The 18,719-nt window shown below is 35.7% G+C and overlaps 2 protein-coding genes and 2 pseudogenes across 2 annotated transcripts; 3 read left to right on the top strand and 1 right to left on the bottom strand.

The window, feature by feature from the left end:
• The first annotated feature begins 281 nt into the window (after positions 1-281).
• On the top strand, positions 282-1,304 carry LOC121238205 (annotated as a pseudogene).
• A 7,653-nt stretch (positions 1,305-8,957) lies between these two features.
• On the top strand, positions 8,958-10,787 carry LOC121238203. The gene is made up of 4 exons (XM_041135041.1): positions 8,958-8,968; positions 9,627-9,725; positions 10,352-10,600; positions 10,697-10,787. Exons 1-4 carry the CDS (start codon positions 8,958-8,960, stop codon positions 10,785-10,787), a joined length of 450 nt encoding a protein of 149 aa, XP_040990975.1.
• A 32-nt stretch (positions 10,788-10,819) lies between these two features.
• LOC121238202 lies at positions 10,820-11,701 on the bottom strand (annotated as a pseudogene).
• Positions 11,702-14,123: 2,422 nt separating this feature from the next.
• LOC121239555 lies at positions 14,124-16,544 on the top strand. Its single transcript, XM_041136819.1, has one exon. The coding sequence runs from the start codon at positions 14,791-14,793 to the stop codon at positions 16,144-16,146; it is 1,356 nt and encodes a 451-aa protein (XP_040992753.1). The 5' UTR covers positions 14,124-14,790; the 3' UTR covers positions 16,147-16,544.
• The last annotated feature ends 2,175 nt before the right edge of the window (positions 16,545-18,719 follow it).

Raw genomic sequence — 18,719 nt, 5'->3', positions numbered from 1 at the left:
CGTTTGACAGCTGTTTCATAGCCACTTATATAACAGAGACAAATATATAAATGATGGATCAACGGACTTGAATTAGGTGAACCGTGCACGCCTTGGAATCATAGATTGCATAACAATTAGCAAGTAATATTTGGTTTCAAGTTTTAAAGGTGCTTAGCCTGTCTACTCCACTATATATACATCCCTATGCAACCAAATCAAATTTAAAATCTTATACGAATTACTCATCAATACTGATCTCCCCTATATACAACCAGCTCGGACGAAGCAAAAATCTCAACATGAGTTTGAAATTGAATATTGCAACCTTACCAATTCTGTTTCTCTTAGCATCGGTTGCCAATGCCAAACCAGCCGTCTTTAATATTGTGAAGAAGTATGGAGGAAAGGTTAATGAGGATATCACCCTGGTATGCACTCATGCATTCCCAACCAACTTATATATAATTGCTTCATGTGCTAATTAAACTCTATTTCATGATTAATAATTTTGCATGTAGCCTTTGTCAAATGCTCGGAAGGATGCATGTGCAACGCCAGGTCACAGTAAAGTTGTGGTACCAGCTGGGACATATAGGTTGGGCCTAGTGCAGTTAAATGGCCCGTGCAAAGGTCCTATTGAGCTTAAAGTTCTAGGCAACTTGGACGTTCTAGGAGACCTTAGTTTTTTCAAATGGGAAAGTTGGGTCAGTTTTGAACGTGTCGACCAGTTAACTTTGTCAGGCAATGGAACTTTTGATGGCCAAGGAAAATCTGTTTGGGGTAAATACAATAGTGCCCTCCCAATTGTAAGTTCACGACTTCTACCTTTAATCAATCTTTGCCAAAATTTACCATTCCAATCTTATAAGTCTTATCCTTAAAGCAATGTTTATGCTTTGACCATGTGTAGCTTAATGATGTTTAAAAAATGAACAGAATATAAGGTTCGACTTTATCACCAATTCAATGATTCGGGGCACAACGTCTTTGGATAGCAAACAGTTCCATTTGCATGTTTTTGCTTGCAAAAACGTTACCCTATTCCACTTAAATATCAGAGAACCTGGAGATAGCCTTAACACAGATGGAATCCATATGGGGCGATCAACTGGAATCAATATAATTCATTCGAAAATCAGAACCGGTGATGATTGTATCTCTCTTGGGGATGGCAATCGAGATATACTTATCCAGAAAGTAGCATGTGGACTTGGCCATGGAATCAACATAGGAAGTCTTGGTAGTATGAGAATGAAGAACCTGTAATCGGGATCAAAGTTCTTGTTCATGTTAAGAGGATCGAATTTAATATGCCAAATTAATTCTCGATCTGGAATTTCCATGGCATCAAATTAATCTTTTCTTATCTTGTTATTTTCTAATCATATCTATTAGATATATAATATTTGTAAAAGATAATAAATTTTCTCTAATTGTTTGTTTAATTTCTAAAAACTTATAGGTTATTTCTATCTATCGTTTACAACACATAATTTCACAACTTTGACAGATCTTTGAAAATGCACGTACGCAATATAAATAAAACGTGAAAGTAAAGAGAATCAAAAAGGGAAAATGAAAGTAAAATATAACGTATGGAGCCGGAATTAGGTGAAGACTTGTGGCATATATATATATATATATATATATATATATATATATATATATTCTTGAAAGATTGGATCATATGTCATGAGCACATTATATTCATAAAAAAAATGAATTAAGTTACTTATTAGAATGAGGAAGCCATATATATATTAATTATATATATAATAGAGTATTTGAAAATTTAAAATAATGTAATTAATTCAACAGTACTACTACCAACAAAAATAGTTTCCACTCGACTCCATGTACAATTAATTTGATGTAAGATAAATATATATAACGGTGCCCTAAAGTCGAACTGCCCAAGTGTGAGAATCCTTCACAAAAAAAGATGTAGAGTGAAATTTAAAATATACACCATTATCAACACAAAATTGGCGGACAGAGAGTAAGTTTTTAGCGAGAGATGAACATGAAGCAATTGGGAAAGTAAGAAACTGTTAGTAGACGTTTTAAGATGAGCAGAACCAGTGTGTTGAATCGGCATGGTAGAGTCATCTCCAATACTCACTTGGTCCGATCCTTGATAAGACATAGAATCCAGATTAAGGTTAGCAAGGTCAGGTGTAAAATGTGTAGTGGTCACTGTGTCTGGAAACCATGAATGGAGGTGGGAGGCTGATGGTGCAGAACCATTGGAAGCCATATTTGCTGTAAAAGAAGAAGGGGAGAGGCTTGATAACTGTGGTCAAATCGGTGATAAACACTTAATCTTCGAATGACTAGGCTTTTTACAAACTTGACACACGGGTCGTGAGTCACTGCTATTTAAAAAGGAATGAGGTGGTTCTGGGCCAGTTCCATGTCTACCCCGAAAGTTATGACCACCTCGACCACAACTTGAACGATGGGAAGAGGAAGAGAATGAGGCAGAGTTCCAAGTAGTGGTGAGATTAACTGTTAAGGAATTGCCACCGAGAAGGGTAGTTGTTTGGTGAGAGAGACGCGACTCCTGGTTGAATAAGAAGCTGTATATTTGGTGAGAGGAAAGGGGGTCAGCTCTTATTGTAAGGAAGGTCACAAGAGCATTATAATCTGAGCCTAGACCTGCAAGGAGGTAAACTGAGAATTCAGTGGGTGAGAGAGGCTGTCCAACAGCACCCATGGAAGTAGCCAAAGCTTTGTGATATGAAACCCATGGGAATGGAATCCCTTGAACCTATAATCAATTTGAAAACTCACCCAAGAAAGTCAAAATCAAGTCAATAGATGGAGAATCTAGACCCGATGAGAACTCGTTTCAAGAATCTAAATTATATTAAAATCTAAACCCGTTGAAGAACTTGTCTCAAGAATCCAGATTACCAGAAGGACTGCCACAAATGTTGTGATTTGCCTTTGATAAGTTCAAAAGTTCATTCAAGAACAAAAGGAGATAAACTCGACTCACAATGAATAAATTCATCAAATTTTATAAACTTCTTAACTTAAGACTACAAAGAGTATTTAAACCAAAACCTAATTAAAACCCTAGCCAAAATAAAGTCATTTCTTCCAAAAATACCCCTAGATGAATAGTGTCACGGCTACAGTACTTCTTTAAACCCTAATTCATAAAAAGTAACTTTCCAAATAAGCCATTGGCCAAAATACAAGATCTTCCCAAAAATCCTAGTTCATAAGAAATAAGACATATATGGGCCAAACATCATCAAGCCTAATTATTCTAGACTAATTCCTATAATTAATAAAGTAAGCCCCTTTAATGAAATAAATATATCCAAGAACTTCAATCACATAATCATAATAATAGACCTTAATTTATGTTGCACTCTTCCATAGCTTGTATAACGTGGATGATCACTAGATCTCCTCCTCTCAAGCCCATCTTGAATATTCGGCTCTTGCTAGACTCGTCCTAAGTGGATTACAGCAATCCTTGCATTGCTTCATTTATCTTCTTAGCTCTTGATCTTGTAATTAGTCCATCTGGAACTTGTATAGGATCCTTAAGACAAGGCCCACCTTGGTTCCCATCATTATTTTTTTATCAATCTCACTTTTCAGCTCTGGTTGGTCCTCATGGACTTGTATTGGAGTTAAAGGAGCAAGTTTGATTGTTTTTCCATCTTTTTCAAAACTATAAATGTTCCTTAACCCATCATGTATCACTTTCCTATCATATTATCACGGCCTCCCCAACAAAATATGACCAGTATGCATAGGCACTACATCACAAAGCATCACATCCTGGCATTTACCAATTGAAAAAGAAACTAGCACTTGTTTATTTACCATAACCTCCCCACAATCATTCAACAACTGCAGCTTGTATGGTCTAGGGTGTTTCGAGATAGGTAAATTCAATTTCTCAACTAAAGCAGTACTAGCCAAATTAATACAAGTCCTCTCATCAATCATCATATTACATACCTTGTTGTTGATGTGGCATCTAGTATGAAAAATGTTCTCGCTCTGCTGCTTTATATCATCCATCTTAATTTGTGTGTTGAGAGCACGCCTGGCAACAAGAGACTCTTCATTCTTACACTTATGTTCAATACTAGTCTCACGCCTCTTCCTATCTCTCATGCCCTATAGATTTCTAATTATCGTATTTTGATGATCCATCCTATCCCTCACTTCACCCAACCCAAAGTTCAACTGCTCAAACTGTTATTGCATGGCTTGCAACATAAAGAATGAGTTATATGTCATCCCCTTTGGTGATGAGTCACTCCTATAAGACATCATAATGTGCTGCACAAAAAGAATATTAGTGAAAAACCTCACACACTCTCTTACGTGTTTACACTCGAATAATGACACTCCACTCGTATTTCACTCTTAATTGATTTTTTTCTGATAAAGGTCTCACAGTCTCTTGTGTTTTACTTCAATCGTTTTCCCACTCAAGTTCTTTAAGAACTATTTGAACTAAATCAAGACAATACAAACTTGTGTTATTCCAACCAGTAATATAGATCAAAGAAACAAGAACAAGAAACAATAAAGAAATAAAATGACACAAAACTCTAAGAATTTATACGAGGGAAAGAGTAATTATAAAATAAGATACCAACTAGAAAGATATATTCAGCCCCTTTAATGATAAATTTCAATTAACAAATGTCTTTTTTTCTCTTTGTTGTAACAATATAGCAACCTTTGAATATACTACATTTTCTTTTCTTCTTCTTTTTTTTTTTTTTTTTTGAATTTTCTTTTCTTTTCCTTTCCTTTTCCTTTGCTTTTTTTTTCTTTTCCTTTCTTTTCTTTTGTCTTCTTTTCTCTAATTCAATCACAAACAACAATATTCAATTTTTGAAAATCAAGCAATTGAATTCTAACACACAAGAATTGACAATGAAGTAGAAGAGAAATAATGAAATGACACTCCAATCAATTGACAAACTTAGAGATGCAAGAAACCCTAGAATTTTGAAACCCTGGATAATATAAATTTTAGACAAACCAAAAATTCTAAGAATTTCGGTAGCCTACATTTTGTTTCTTTTTCTTTTCCTTTTTATTTTTTTTTATTTTTTTATTTTTTTTGGCTTTGTGATAATAATCAGTAACAGATTCGGGACCTTTCTTTAATGTGGCAAGCTGATATTGTGTTTGCATTATATGAGTGCTTGATTGTGTAGCAAAAAGATTTTGAAGAAGGGACCAGACCTCGTGCGAGGAAGTGCACTCTAGAACCTGTGCAAGAACTTGCTCAGATAAGGAAGAGTTGAGGGCAAATAAAATAAGTTGATCTACCAAGACCCATTTGGTATAAGCAGGATTTTCGGAGTCATTAACCTTGGGGGAGGCATTTTAGTCAAGCCATCCAAATGATGAAAAAGTTGGTGAGCTTTTAGGAAGGGCACCATTTGGGCCTTCCACAACAAGTAGTTATCAATGGTTAACTAAATGGTAATGAAGTGCGACGCAGAGATAAGGATGTTTGGATTGATGATGGAGGGGTGGGAAGTTGAAGATGAAATATCAGGGGAGTCTGGGTCGGCCATTGGAGGAACAAGAAGAAGAAAAAGAAAAAGAAAACTGTAGACGTGAGTCTTTTTGTGGCTCATTACCATATTGAATTATTGAAGATCATGTACACAAGGTGTTCGAGATAAGTCTGGAATGAAAACCTCCCTTTCTATTTCATATCATAATACATTAATATAATGCTTTTTACAGAGTATTTATAAAGAAGGAAAATGATAGGATTACTACCCTCTTACTACCCATTTACAACAACTACTTTCTTAAAAAGGCGGATCTTTTGCCATGTATCCTTTGCAGATCGATTTTATTGTTGCTGGAATATTCTCCATGGTCATGTCGTGTGCTTCTGGAATGTGCAAAATCCTTTGTGGTCCTGTTGTGCATTTCCACTGTGCTGCTTGTTATGCATTGCAACTCTGCTTCTTGTTTCCTCTTGTATACCAAAATGATTCGATGGTGCTTCTTTATCCTTAACACTAATTAACTTCAAGATCATGATCACTAGCAACTTATATATAGTTCATTTAACTTTCTCATTAGACCCATTTTGGATTCAGAGATGAGTTAGGATGATTTTAGATGAATTGAATAAGATATTGTTAGAATATTATTTTTTAATATTATTATTATTTAGAGATTTGAAAATTTTTAATTATTTATTATATTTTGTGTGAAAATTTGAAAAAATTGTAATGATGAAATGATATGTGTTGAGATGAGCTTCCAATTCAAACTGAAGCTAATTATGAAACCAATTAAAAGGGTATCTATTTTAAGTTGAAAAAAATCAAAAGACGACGCGCGTAAAATTTATTGAATAAGAATTTACTAATGTAGTTGGATATATTATTTTTCATTTAACTATAACTTTAGATTTAATTCATATGTATTATATAAGATCATGATATATCACGTGATTCAACTATATAAATTTTTTGCCTAAAATTAAAATTATTATGCATTTATAGATTTAATCATTTAAGGAAATAAATAATTAATGTACAACAAATGCCATCAGGCCACACGTCATTGGCATGCCGTACTGCTTAATTAATTTCCATGAATTTTGGTTCTTACGAGCACAAGATGTACTGTGCTAGCTAGCTAGCTATCTAGAATAATTCTACAATCAAAAGCCATATTAATTTATGCTCTGTTATATTTATGTAACGTCTATTTGCAATATATATACAAGCTATAAATCACGTGCCCACAAAATAAATACAAGCTAGCTGTACGTACTAATTAAGAAATATATAATCACGAAAACTATTGCATTAGTTAATAAATTTTCATTAGTTGTGGAATGAACTAATCTGATCATGAAGTTTAGATCTATTAGCAAGTTGTAGAGAATGAGCTTATTTCCTCTGTACTAAAAAACATCAAGAATACTTACTGGAGTCAAGCTGCAGCTTCGATACTTTTAAAAACGAGCCAATCTTTGTATGATTATTTGGGGCATCGAATCCATAAATGTTGATGACTTCTTCTAGTCTTTATCATTCCCCGTATAACAGACCCTTGGACTTTATTTGAAGTCTTATTTTTGCAGACTATATAGGAGAAAAAGTTCAAGTTTATACCACTACCATGTCTTATTTGGATCTGTTTTTGAACTGGCTCGAGTTCATCAAAGAAGGTGTTGCCGAATATGTACAAGAGAAACGCCTAATAAAAAGCATAAAAAGAGTAAAGAAGTCATAGAAAATAGAGAAAAAAAAAAAAAAAAAAAAACCAAACTAGCAATCATCCAATGATAAAAGGTTTTTGGAAAAGAAATCCTTGAAGCATCTTCAACTTAATTCACACTTTTGACAACTAGTCCTCTATTTCCAACATGCCAAAAGCTCCACAATGTTGCTTTGCTAGTCATGACCCAATCTAAGCCCAACAAACTGAAAATGGAATTCCAAATAGAGTAGGTTGTTAAGGTTATTGGAGACCTATGAACAAGCCTGAGGTTAGAGGCTTAATAAGGAGAAAATATCGATTTTCTTTAGCAGGAACTACAAGAATGAAACAAAAGATATTATCACTAGAATAGCTGGAATTAGATTACTCAATCCTATGAAAAGTACCGGGGACTTCCTGCCTCTGTTGGCAAATCTCGAGCAGGCTCCTTAGAAATATTCTGGACAATGTGAAAGCAAGAATAAGCAATTGGAAGATGAAATTTCTCTCCTCAAGCAGGGAAAGAAATATTGCTTAAAGCTGTGATCCAAGCTATTCCCACCTACTGCATGGACATTTTCAGAATTCCAAAACCCATTATGCTGGAAATCAACAGAATGATGCAAGACTATTGGTGGGGTCATCACAATAATAAGAGGAAGATTCACTGCAATTGTGCTATCTCTTAAGTATTTTTCTAAGAGGGATTTCCACAAAACAACATTGGGTAGGAGCCCTTCTTACATTTGGAGGAGGTTCATAGCTGCAAAATCCTTGCTTGAAGATGGCCTGATGTGGAAGATAGGGAATAGTGAATACACTAAAAAATGGACTGACAAATGGATATCTGAGCCCACCTCTTTCAAGATAGGCCATCAAACTTCTTGATGGAGATGCAAATGTTGTTGCCATTGATACAAGAACATGGAAAGTCCAGTTGATTAAGGAAATATTTTCAAGTCCGGAAGCTAATCCAAACCAGAATTCTCAACCAGAATTCCCGTTAGTCCTTGTGGCAGTCCTGATAGACTGCTCTGGAGATGCATAACAAATGGCCTTTTCTCAGTTAGAAGTGCTTATCACCTTTAAGGGGAAATCCAACAAAGAAATCAAGGACAGAAGCCATAATGTGAAGGAATGCCGAAATAAATTATAAAAGACAGCAATTCTTAATGCAGAGAAGCTATTTCTATAGAAAGCATGTCATAAAGCACTGCCAACAAACTCCAATTTAATCAAAAGAAAGGTGATTGATAATCCCCATTTCCCAATCTGTCTGAGTGAAATAGAGACCATAGAACATGTGTTGTGGGAATGTGTTGCTGGTCGTGATGTATGGAGCCACTGCTCAATAAAAGCTTTAAGCCAGGCTGATAAATCAGAATTTCAAGTAGATTGTCAAGAGCTTACTCAATTTTTTGAACAATGAGGAAGTGGCTGAACGAGCAACATACAGATAATCCTTTTTAATTCAATACTTATCTTTTTATTTCTTCACCACTTCTATTCTAAGTAGAAGTCTATCTGCACACCTCAAACTCATATTAGGGGCGTATTTAATAGCGTTCACATCCTCTACTTTTGTATCTCTCTCCTCTTCTTCTCTCCTCTGCACCCAGCCCCATCCCACAATCTCTTCCAACCTCTTTGGAATCACAACCTCTTCCAGCGTGCAGTTTCTTGTTGGCGTGTCTCTCTTCTTATTTGGGCTTTTTATTTTTCAGAGACATTTTCCGTCATCCAAGATCATGATCCCCAGGTACCATTAAATTCTTTTATCTTTGTTCCTCGTTCCGTGCCTTGACATCGTTTGTTTGCCCAGAAAAGAAAAGGAAAAAGCTATTCCCGCCGAGAGTCTGGAGAATGGATCCCCATTGGGTGTTTTTATTATTATTATTATTATTATTATTATTTAAGTATTTTGTGAATTTTTTTAAATGATTAAGAAATTTAAAAAATGTGAAAAAAAAACTGCACGTCTCGGCAAGTATGTAGACGACAGACTCAAAAGAAAATAGAAGAAGCTAGTGAATTCTGAATGGCGTGGTTTTTCTGTTTTTCCCTTAAACTACGGGAAACCCAATATGTAACTACGTGAAATATATGTTTCTTGCATTTTCTCGGGAACCGAACAGTGCGAAAGTCCTTTTTATAAAATATTTTAAAATATTTTCTTGGACAAATTTAGAAACTACTTGGGACTGAAAATAATTGAGTTTTTAGTTTCTCCTTTATTTTCCTGTATCGTCTCAATAGTTTAACAGCTCATTCTAATGGTGAAAGAGAGGCAGAATGCAAATAAATATTTAGTACATTTTGTATATGCTAGTTTTATCTTCTTCTTTTTTGTAATTTTAGTGATTCTTACGCATATTCATTTGGGTTTTGGAAATTATAGGGTAAACTGCAGATTAAAGAAGAGAATGTGGGTATTATGATGGAATCTATGTGATATGGTTGGATAAGATAATGCTTCAGGAGACGGCTCTGGTAAAAGGTTGGGATCATGCTTACTGGTTTGTCTCGCCACTCTGTTTATCTGGCTGCCTTTATTGTTCTAGAAATTGTCTCATCGCCGATGCTAATTTTTTGAATGCCTTTGAAATTATGGTTATAACTGTTACCCTTCATGTATGAGATGTCCAATAGTTTCTACAATGGAATGTGGCCTGCGTTTACTCTAAATATAGTATTATTGGAGCCTATTATGCCTCAAGCTTATAGATCTTTGATTTGTTTGAGCTGTCAAGTCTCATAAGTGCTGATACTATCTCAATTGTACAACTAGAGGCTCTAAAATTATAAGGGCAATCATCACTCGTTGAAGTAGCAAATCTAATTGATTATTGATTGGCTAATTGATTATTGATGGTTACAATTTAGAAATCTAATGAATTAGGAATGTGGGATAATGAGTTTTCTTATATATTTTCTGTATATTTTCTTTTGGACTATTATGAATTACTAATTTATGTAGAAAAAATTTATTTGCATGCCTTTTTTTTTAACACCCCAACATACTACTGAAGTGAGTTTCTTCACAGTGATGAAAAATTATCGATGTTTTAACTTTTTTATTACTATAACAGATCCCACAATAATTTTCATAAGACTTGTAAGTAAGAAATAATTACTAATGCATCTTGAATGACAACATCAACGATTATATGTTTGAGGAGTGTGTCTGCCTACTTCTTAGAGTCAATTTGTTTAAACCTTTGATTGTGGAAAATCAAGAAGACATTTATGATGATGCTGAAGATTATTATCCATATAAGGAGGAAGAAGATGATTTAGATGAAGTTTGCTTTAGTAGTTCAACAAATCTTTTCATTGGTAATCGAAGCTGGGGAGACAATGGATATGTCAGGTTAAGACGCCAAGAAGCGAGGTCAATCTATCAATCAAATTTCTAGGACTCTAGTGCAGGTCTATCCCTAAAACCTAAGGAGGCTGTGAAAAATGCAACTATGCGATGGACAATTAGTGCACTCAAACACGAAGCAGCTGTAAAGATGCTGAAGAAAGCAGCAGCAACATTTGGTGAGGTTGGGCCGGACGTGAAGCCATTTCTGTAAGTAGTTGGGCCTCAAACTTGATGTCCCTTGTATCATGTCCGACCCAACCTTAGCAGATGCTGCTGGTGCTTTTTTGCAGTAGCTTTATCATCTGCTTCATGTTTGAGTGCCCTCTTTGCCCGTCGCCCAGTTGCACTTTTCGCAACCTCCTTAGGTTCTCGGGATGAACCAGCACCAGAGTCCTGAAAATTTGGTTGATAGACTGGCCTCGCTTCTTGGCGTCCTGACCTGACATAACCATTGTCCCCCCACCTTCGATTCCCAATACAAGACTTGTTGAACTACTGAAGTACCTTCATCTAGATCGTCTGTTTCCTCTTCATATGGATAATAATCTTCAGCATCATCATAAATGTCTTCCTGATCCTCCACAATCAAAGGTTTAAACCAATTGGCTCTAAGAAGTAGGCAGACACTCTCCTCAAACATGTAATCGTTGATGCTGTCATTCAAGATGCGTCACTAATTATTTCTTACTTACAAGCCTTATGCCAATTATTTTGGGAGCTATTATAGTAATAAAATAGTCAAAACATCGATCATTTTTCATCATTCTGGGGGGACTCACTTCAGTAGTGCGTTGGGGGTATTAAAAAAAGGCATGTAAAGAGATTTTTTCTACATGAATTAGTAATTCATAATAGTCCAAAAAAAATATGCTAGAAAATTAAGCTGCCAAAACTCCTAATCCCACATTCTCAATTCATTAGATTTCTAAGTTAATCAATCAGATTTGCGTCTTCAATGAATGAACGATTAACGTTCTTGATTGCTATTATAATTTGGAAACCCTCCACCCCTTGTATAATAATAATAATAATAACAATTTTTCATCCTAAAAACTCAAATGGATGTTTACACCGTGGGCATGTTGGTTTGTCACCACATGTGGCCCATAGAAGGATGCAAGTCATCCTACAAATAATAAATAGTCAACAGAATAACGCTGTAAATGGTACAATGGAATCCCACTTTTTAATGAAAAAGGAACAATTATGCTTGTCATATTTTGTTCATGTCACAAAGCCATAAACCAAGGGTAACAAACCCTTCCTTCACTACAAAATCCCATATTAACATATATATATATATATATATACACAAAAGCAATCAATGAGCTTGAAATCTTTCTATTCCCCTATCTCAAGATATCCAATTAGCTACACCTAAAGACTAAACTTGGAAAAAGTCAGACTAATCATATAATGGGCATCTCTTGTCGCTACCTGCCATCAAATAAAGGTTACTTTTTCATTTTATTTTTATTTATAAAGGCTACTTTCCCTATTTACCTATAACTTTTCAAATATAGCCTATAGCCCCCCACATTGCTTATCTATTCAATATCTATACCACTTTAAGTGTTCTTTTCAGAAAGACTAATGGGCCCTCGCCCAAACGGGCCGAGCCCATACCCGGTGACCTTTGAATTAAAGGGCAAAAGCCTCTAGTTATGACTTGAGAAGACATTAGATGGGGTCCCGAAATGTCTGCAGGAAGCCACGCCTCACCACTTGCCCGTGACATACGACATCCCAAGCTATTGGCGGAATCAATAGAATTAAACGCAATGATATGGCACCCCGTACAGGAAACATACACTCTAGCCTTAGAGGATAAGCAGAGGCTCAACTTCAAGGAGATAATATAAGGCTGGAATGCAGGTAAAACTACATGCTTTAGCTCAAAAGTTCATTGGCTAATTCTCCAAGAAATATTCTAATTTAATCATCAGAGACACCCCGGGGGACTCCCACCCCCCTCTACTTTCTGATTACAAGTTACAAGAAGACATGACAAACATTACGAAAAACTTCATTAACATTTGGCACCGTCTATGAGATCTCTCATTTCCTATATCTTAACGTACTTTTCATATGTCTGCGGCAACACATGATTTTTCAAAGTCGGGAGTAGAAACCATACAAAGCCAGTACATTTTGAGAGAGAGAGAGAGAGCATTCATGTTGTTCGGTGGTGCCCAAACATTGATTTTGAAAGGATTAGAACCCATGTCACTTTGTTCAAACACAGATTCATGACACCAAGAAATGCAAAATCGCAAAACAGCTAAGGTACATGAAATGAAATAAAAAGAAAAGAAATTCAAAATCTGGAAATGTAAACATGAAACCGTTCACGCCATAAACACACTCACAATCTCGGTTTTTGATTTTACAGCTGTTTAATAAACTCATGGAATTGCCTTTTCAAGCATTGCTTTTCCCAATAATGACCAACTATATATATATATATATATATATTTATTTATTTATTTATTTCGGTTTAAGCAATTGCTTTGCTGAGCTTTGTTTCCCGGAAAAAATCCTCATGAAAAAATAGATTTAAATGCAAAAATAGTCATAAGAAACTGTGCTTCGTGGTCTGATACGTACAACTTTATTCCTAGCCAAATAATTATGATAAGAAATAAAGTTGTTGAATTCTGATGACTTTGAAAGTCATGTTCATGTTTGATGAGTGCATTACAGAATGGGTGGCCGTGAAAAGAGCAACAATACATTTTCAGGTTCAATTTTGCTTGAAATAAATGAGGCCAATGAGAAGGGACTTTGTCTCTTCCTCCATCATATGTGGGTCTAGAAACTGATTAAAGCATGTTGAAATACACTGCTTTTGCTTATTACAATGAGTGGAAACCAATTTCTTTTGGAGATCAGTGAAAAAGGAAATGTTTAAATTGCATGATGGAAATCATTTATGTAGACGAAAGTTTAGGTAGATGTGATTATTGAAGTAAGACTTGTCAAATGGTGAGCCATGGGTACCTCCTGGTGCATAATTGAATTATAGGTTTCTCATATTTTCTTTTGTCACTTGCTTCCAATGCAATGCAAACTTTTTTCTTTTCTCCACAGTGGTTGGGAACTGTAGAGGCATTTTTTTCTTGCATGAGAGAGATGAAAAATTTTATAAGTCAAACTCATCTCATAAAACCGATTCTACAAGAGATGATTATTCTTTCCTTATAAACATGTTCACGAGCTTGTCCATAGGCAATGTGAGATATTTATTCCTCAACACCCTCTATCACGTACAAACCAGTATTTTTCCTGATCCTTGTCATGGGGTAAGTAGTGTGAAGCCCTATTCGTCCTGTAGCAGACTTTAATACCATAAAGAAATTTATGAGACTAATCCATCTCATAAAATCGATTCTATAAAAAATGATTGTTCATTTCTCAAGACTTTGTTCACAAATAACATGAGATATTTATTCCTCAGAGAGAGAGAGAGACATGATTTTTTCTTAAAGCATTGGAGAGCATCTCTGTGGGAGTGGGGTAGGGAGAGTGATAATGAAGGGGTCAAGTGGGACCTCCAATGCCATCAGTGGAGGAAATTAGTACTAGAAGTGGAAGCTGCAATGTCAAGCAAAAATCTCTATCCCTCACCCACCCCTCAAAAGCAAAGAAGCAATCACTAAGTGGCAAAAAGACGACAATAACATCATCATCATCTATACCACCAGCATCATCATCATCATCATCTCCTTTGATTTTCTTCCTTCTCCTCCTCCATTGCTCCACCAACTACCCTTAACAGCCACTAAAGCAAGCTTCTTCCTTCCACCATAAGTCTCCCTTTCTCTTTGGTCTTTTTTTCATTTCTGTGCTTTTTGGTTGAATTTCGTAGGTTGATCTTCTCAAACTTTTTCAAGAACTCATGAGTTCAGAGGATACTGAAGCACGGATTCCAATGTCTTGTTCTTCATCACTCTGGTACTAAAGAACTCTCTGTTCTTGTTCTGTTTTGTTTAAACTCTCTGTCTCTATTAACCTCACCTCTCCAAAATTTCCTCTGTTTCCACTCCTTTTGCTTGAACTCACGTACTGTAACTTTGCTCACCCACAAAATATAGAAATAAATTTCATCAATGTGTTTGCATTGATAACCCAGTTTCCCACACCAACTCTGTTTCCATCCTGTTTTCCCTTTCTGCTAGAGAAGCACCAATCTTTGCATTGGAGGTTATATTGAGATGGATTCGTTCAATCAAACCACTGGGTTCCGTTATAACCCTAGTTCCAACACAATGAGTCATCATGGGGATGATGATTCCGAGTTTTCGGGTATTCTTGACGTATATGTTCATCATGCCAGGAACATTCACAACATATGTATCTACGATAACCAAGATGTCTATGCAAAGTTTTCTCTTACCTATAACCCAGATGAGACTCTCACCACTCGAATCATCCATGGAGGTGGCAAAAATCCGAAGTTCAACGAGAACCTGAGGATGAAAATCACCCAAGTCGATGCAGTTCTAAAATGTGAGATTTGGATGCTCAGCAGGGCTAGAAACTACATGGAAGATCAACTGCTGGGGTTTGTCTTGGTCCCAATTTCACAAGTGGTTGGCAAAGGAAAGGTTACACAAGACTATAGCCTCTCTTCCACTGATCTCTTTCACTCCCCCGCTGGAACTATCCAATTGAGTCTTTCTTTTAACACTGCCCTGCCTGTGAATCCCTCTTCATTATCCGAATCGGTTACCAAGTCATCGATATCTTCGGAGGTTGTATTGCTTGACCGGAAAATCTCAGATGTGATCTTAGACCCAATTGAATATTCTAGGATCGAATTCCCAGACATTAATGTTGTTAAAGAGAATCAACAGATGGTATCCGAGTACTTTGACTTGTCAGGGAATGGTTGTAGTTCGAGGTCCAATTCTAGGGGACTCGTTTCATTTCTCCACCTTGGCTCTTCTCCTCATTCTATTGATGATTATGATATGACTGTGAATTCGTCTGAGGAAAATCGTGGTGGATCAAATTCTCCCAATGGAAGCATACAAAATTCTGGGTTCTTTAGTTCAACTACAACAAGCTTAAGCGATGATAGAAACTCGGCTGATTCAACCGAGAAAAAGAGTCGTTTATGTGGTGAATCACCAAGTTCTGTCAATGGCTTAATCCCTGCTGAGGCTAATCAGAATTCCGGTGCTTGTCCAGACACTCCAACCTCGAAAAAGGGGACTGAAATCAGAGATGAAAAAGAGTCAAATTTCATAAGCAGCAAAGAGGAGGAGAAGAAAAAAGATAGGAATATGGGCGGTTCGACCAAATTTGGTCAAGTATTTTCAGGTCCACTCGGGAATATCAACATTGAGGCTGAGCAGTCTGCAATGCAACAGCAAATAGTGGACATGTACATGAGAAGCATGCAGCAATTTACCGAATCTTTGGCAAAGATGAAGCTTCCAATGGATCTTGATAAACCGGAAAGTGAAGATGGTGGGGATGTCATTCAAAACAGTAGCAACAAATTAGAAATTGACAAGAAGAAGGATGGATCGCGTGTGTTTTATGGTAGCCGGGCTTTCTTCTGATTGCTAATTAATGGTACTGCTGCGTACCTGATGGGGGGAGTTTGTAGTACGTAGCAGGATAAAGAGTTCATTAATTTTATGGTAACTTTGGTTTCCTCTCGGCTTTCTTGTATTGTATTTATGACAGATATCGGTTTCTTCAGTCCCCTAACCTCTTCCCCAACTTGATGAGCATTTTTCCTTGGAATCTTAATTAGTTGCATCTAAACATGACTTATGACATGTTACCGAGTCATGAGCTTGTGGAAATGGAATTGTCATTGTGATCATCTGCTTTGAAAGTTGTTTGTGTGGTTATAATTCCTAGTTTTCCAAAGCACTTGGCAAAACTGCTGTTAGTGGTGCCTTGAACAACTTCTAAACTCCCAAGGGATGGTGAAAACATCATGTTTTAGTCATACCTATTGATCTGTTCCCGTGTTAGGCAGATGAACATACTAAGCCTCATTTTGAGTTATGTATGTGTTCACGACTCATGATGAGGCTTGTGACTATCATTCGATATGGGATCAGGGACTTTAGTGCTTATAAGTTTATCACAACATGGGTTCACACCACTCAAATACTAGTCATCGTACACATGACCTCGAATGGCAGTCATCATGCTCTGCATTGAAAGGAAAGGAAAGGAAAGGAAGAGCGGAAAGAGTGCTTGCTTTTCTGCAAGTTGAAGATCAGGTGGGTACGGTAGTTGGTGGGACTGATCGAAGGAAAGGAGAATGAAGAAAATAGAGGAGATGATCGATGATGTTTGGATGATAACGATGTTGATGTTATTTCTATTCCACTTTTTTCTTTTTGGTGGGCAGTGGGTGAGGGCTAGGGATTTTTGGGTGTTACTTTGCTTGACATTGCAGCTTCCACTTCAAGTGTCTAATTTGTTCCACTGACGCTCTTCAAGGTCCCACTTTGGTCCCATCAACATTATTATCACTCTCCCCACTCCTCTTAATTCCCCTCATAGATGCTCTCCAAAGCTAGCTTCAAGACAAAGACCATTCTCTCTCGAGCTTCAAGGCAATAATTATGAAAGGAGTAATGCTACGTATAATTATAATGGATGTAAATGACATGCAGTTACTTTAAAAAAGAGTAGAATATATTATTAAAAAATTAATTTATTTTTATATAAATCTCGTATTTATTCACTTTTTTTTTAAATAATTGCACAATTTTTGTATACTCACAACTGCAAGTATCATTTCTCTTATAAAAGTACCTCAACTCATGTTCTCCAAAACACCTTGCGTGAGAGAAATCCTAACTTAATTAAACCTCTTTCGATACTTATAAAAAAGGCGATCGAGCAACGACATATTCAAAAATTTGACTTTAATTAGAGGACGAACTTATACGATCACATGTATGTATATTTATTTATGGAAAATACTAGTACGCCACCTAACTTTTTCGGCTCATTTTGACCGTTCATGTATTTAATTTTTTTTATTTAATAATTAAGGAATTAATTTTTAGTGTATTGATATATTTTTTTAATTTTTAAAAATATTTAAATATATTAAAAATATATAAAAATAAAAAAATGAAGAGAGATTTGTGCTAGCGGGCACGCCTAACGGTCAAAACTGGGCAGCATGCCAGCACTGCCCTTTATTTATTATACATTTTGTTGTTTATAAAGGTGGAATGGCTAGATGATCAGGTGCCTATTGCTCCATAGAGTTTGGTATCTTATGATGCATTGGTCAAGTAAATCCCATCGGATTAATTCATTGCAAAATTGCACCATTGTAGATCTTGTCCCTTGGTTATAATCATTGATCATGATAATTCATAAGTAAGGGTAGAGAATTTCATGCAAGCTGGAAAAGTTGCATGTAATTTGCATGCATGAATGAACCCACCACCAGTTTTGAGAGGCCAGCCTGCATGGTTTGTAATGTGTTGCTTGCTTGAGGTTGTTACCACTTTAACACAACATCATGTGTTTAATTTTGCCATGCATAATTGTCAAATAGGAACATGATTTGAATAGATCGATGCCCTAGCTAGATGGAGACATCATGCACATTTATAATCATCATGATTTATTTTGTATTTTAGGTCCCCCATCTTTTCTGTCATTGATGGATATATGGGGTCTTGACTAATATGTATGGGAAGATAATGTAGTGGTATAAAAGAAACTGAATAGAATTATAACGTACGTACGAGTTTATTAGGAATTATTGTATACTTAAGTTAAAAAACGAAATGCATTTTTTGACTGAGAACATTACAAATAAAAGAGTCATTTATTATGATGAATTATTTACAATGAAAATGACTAATTGTGATGAGAATTATTTACAATGAAAATAATTAATTGTGATGAGAATAAACTCATTTTGACATAAAATAATTGATAGTAAGTAATTAATTTACTTATAGTAAAATCAATTAGAAGATGATCTGCCAAGAGCCTGATGGCTTAATGACATACGACCCAATTCTCTAAATGAAAAATTTGAGTTTGAAACACTCCCGGTTATATAAATATATATATATATATATATATATATATATATCTACTCTATTCTAATAAGTGTATATATAACTGTGAATAATGATTT

Source organism: Juglans microcarpa x Juglans regia, chromosome 7D (assembly GCF_004785595.1).
Source record: "Juglans microcarpa x Juglans regia isolate MS1-56 chromosome 7D, Jm3101_v1.0, whole genome shotgun sequence".
In the NCBI taxonomy this organism is placed as follows: Eukaryota; Viridiplantae; Streptophyta; class Magnoliopsida; order Fagales; family Juglandaceae; genus Juglans; species Juglans microcarpa x Juglans regia.
Note: the sequence above shows the minus strand (reverse complement) of the source record. Positions and strands in the feature narration are given on the sequence as shown.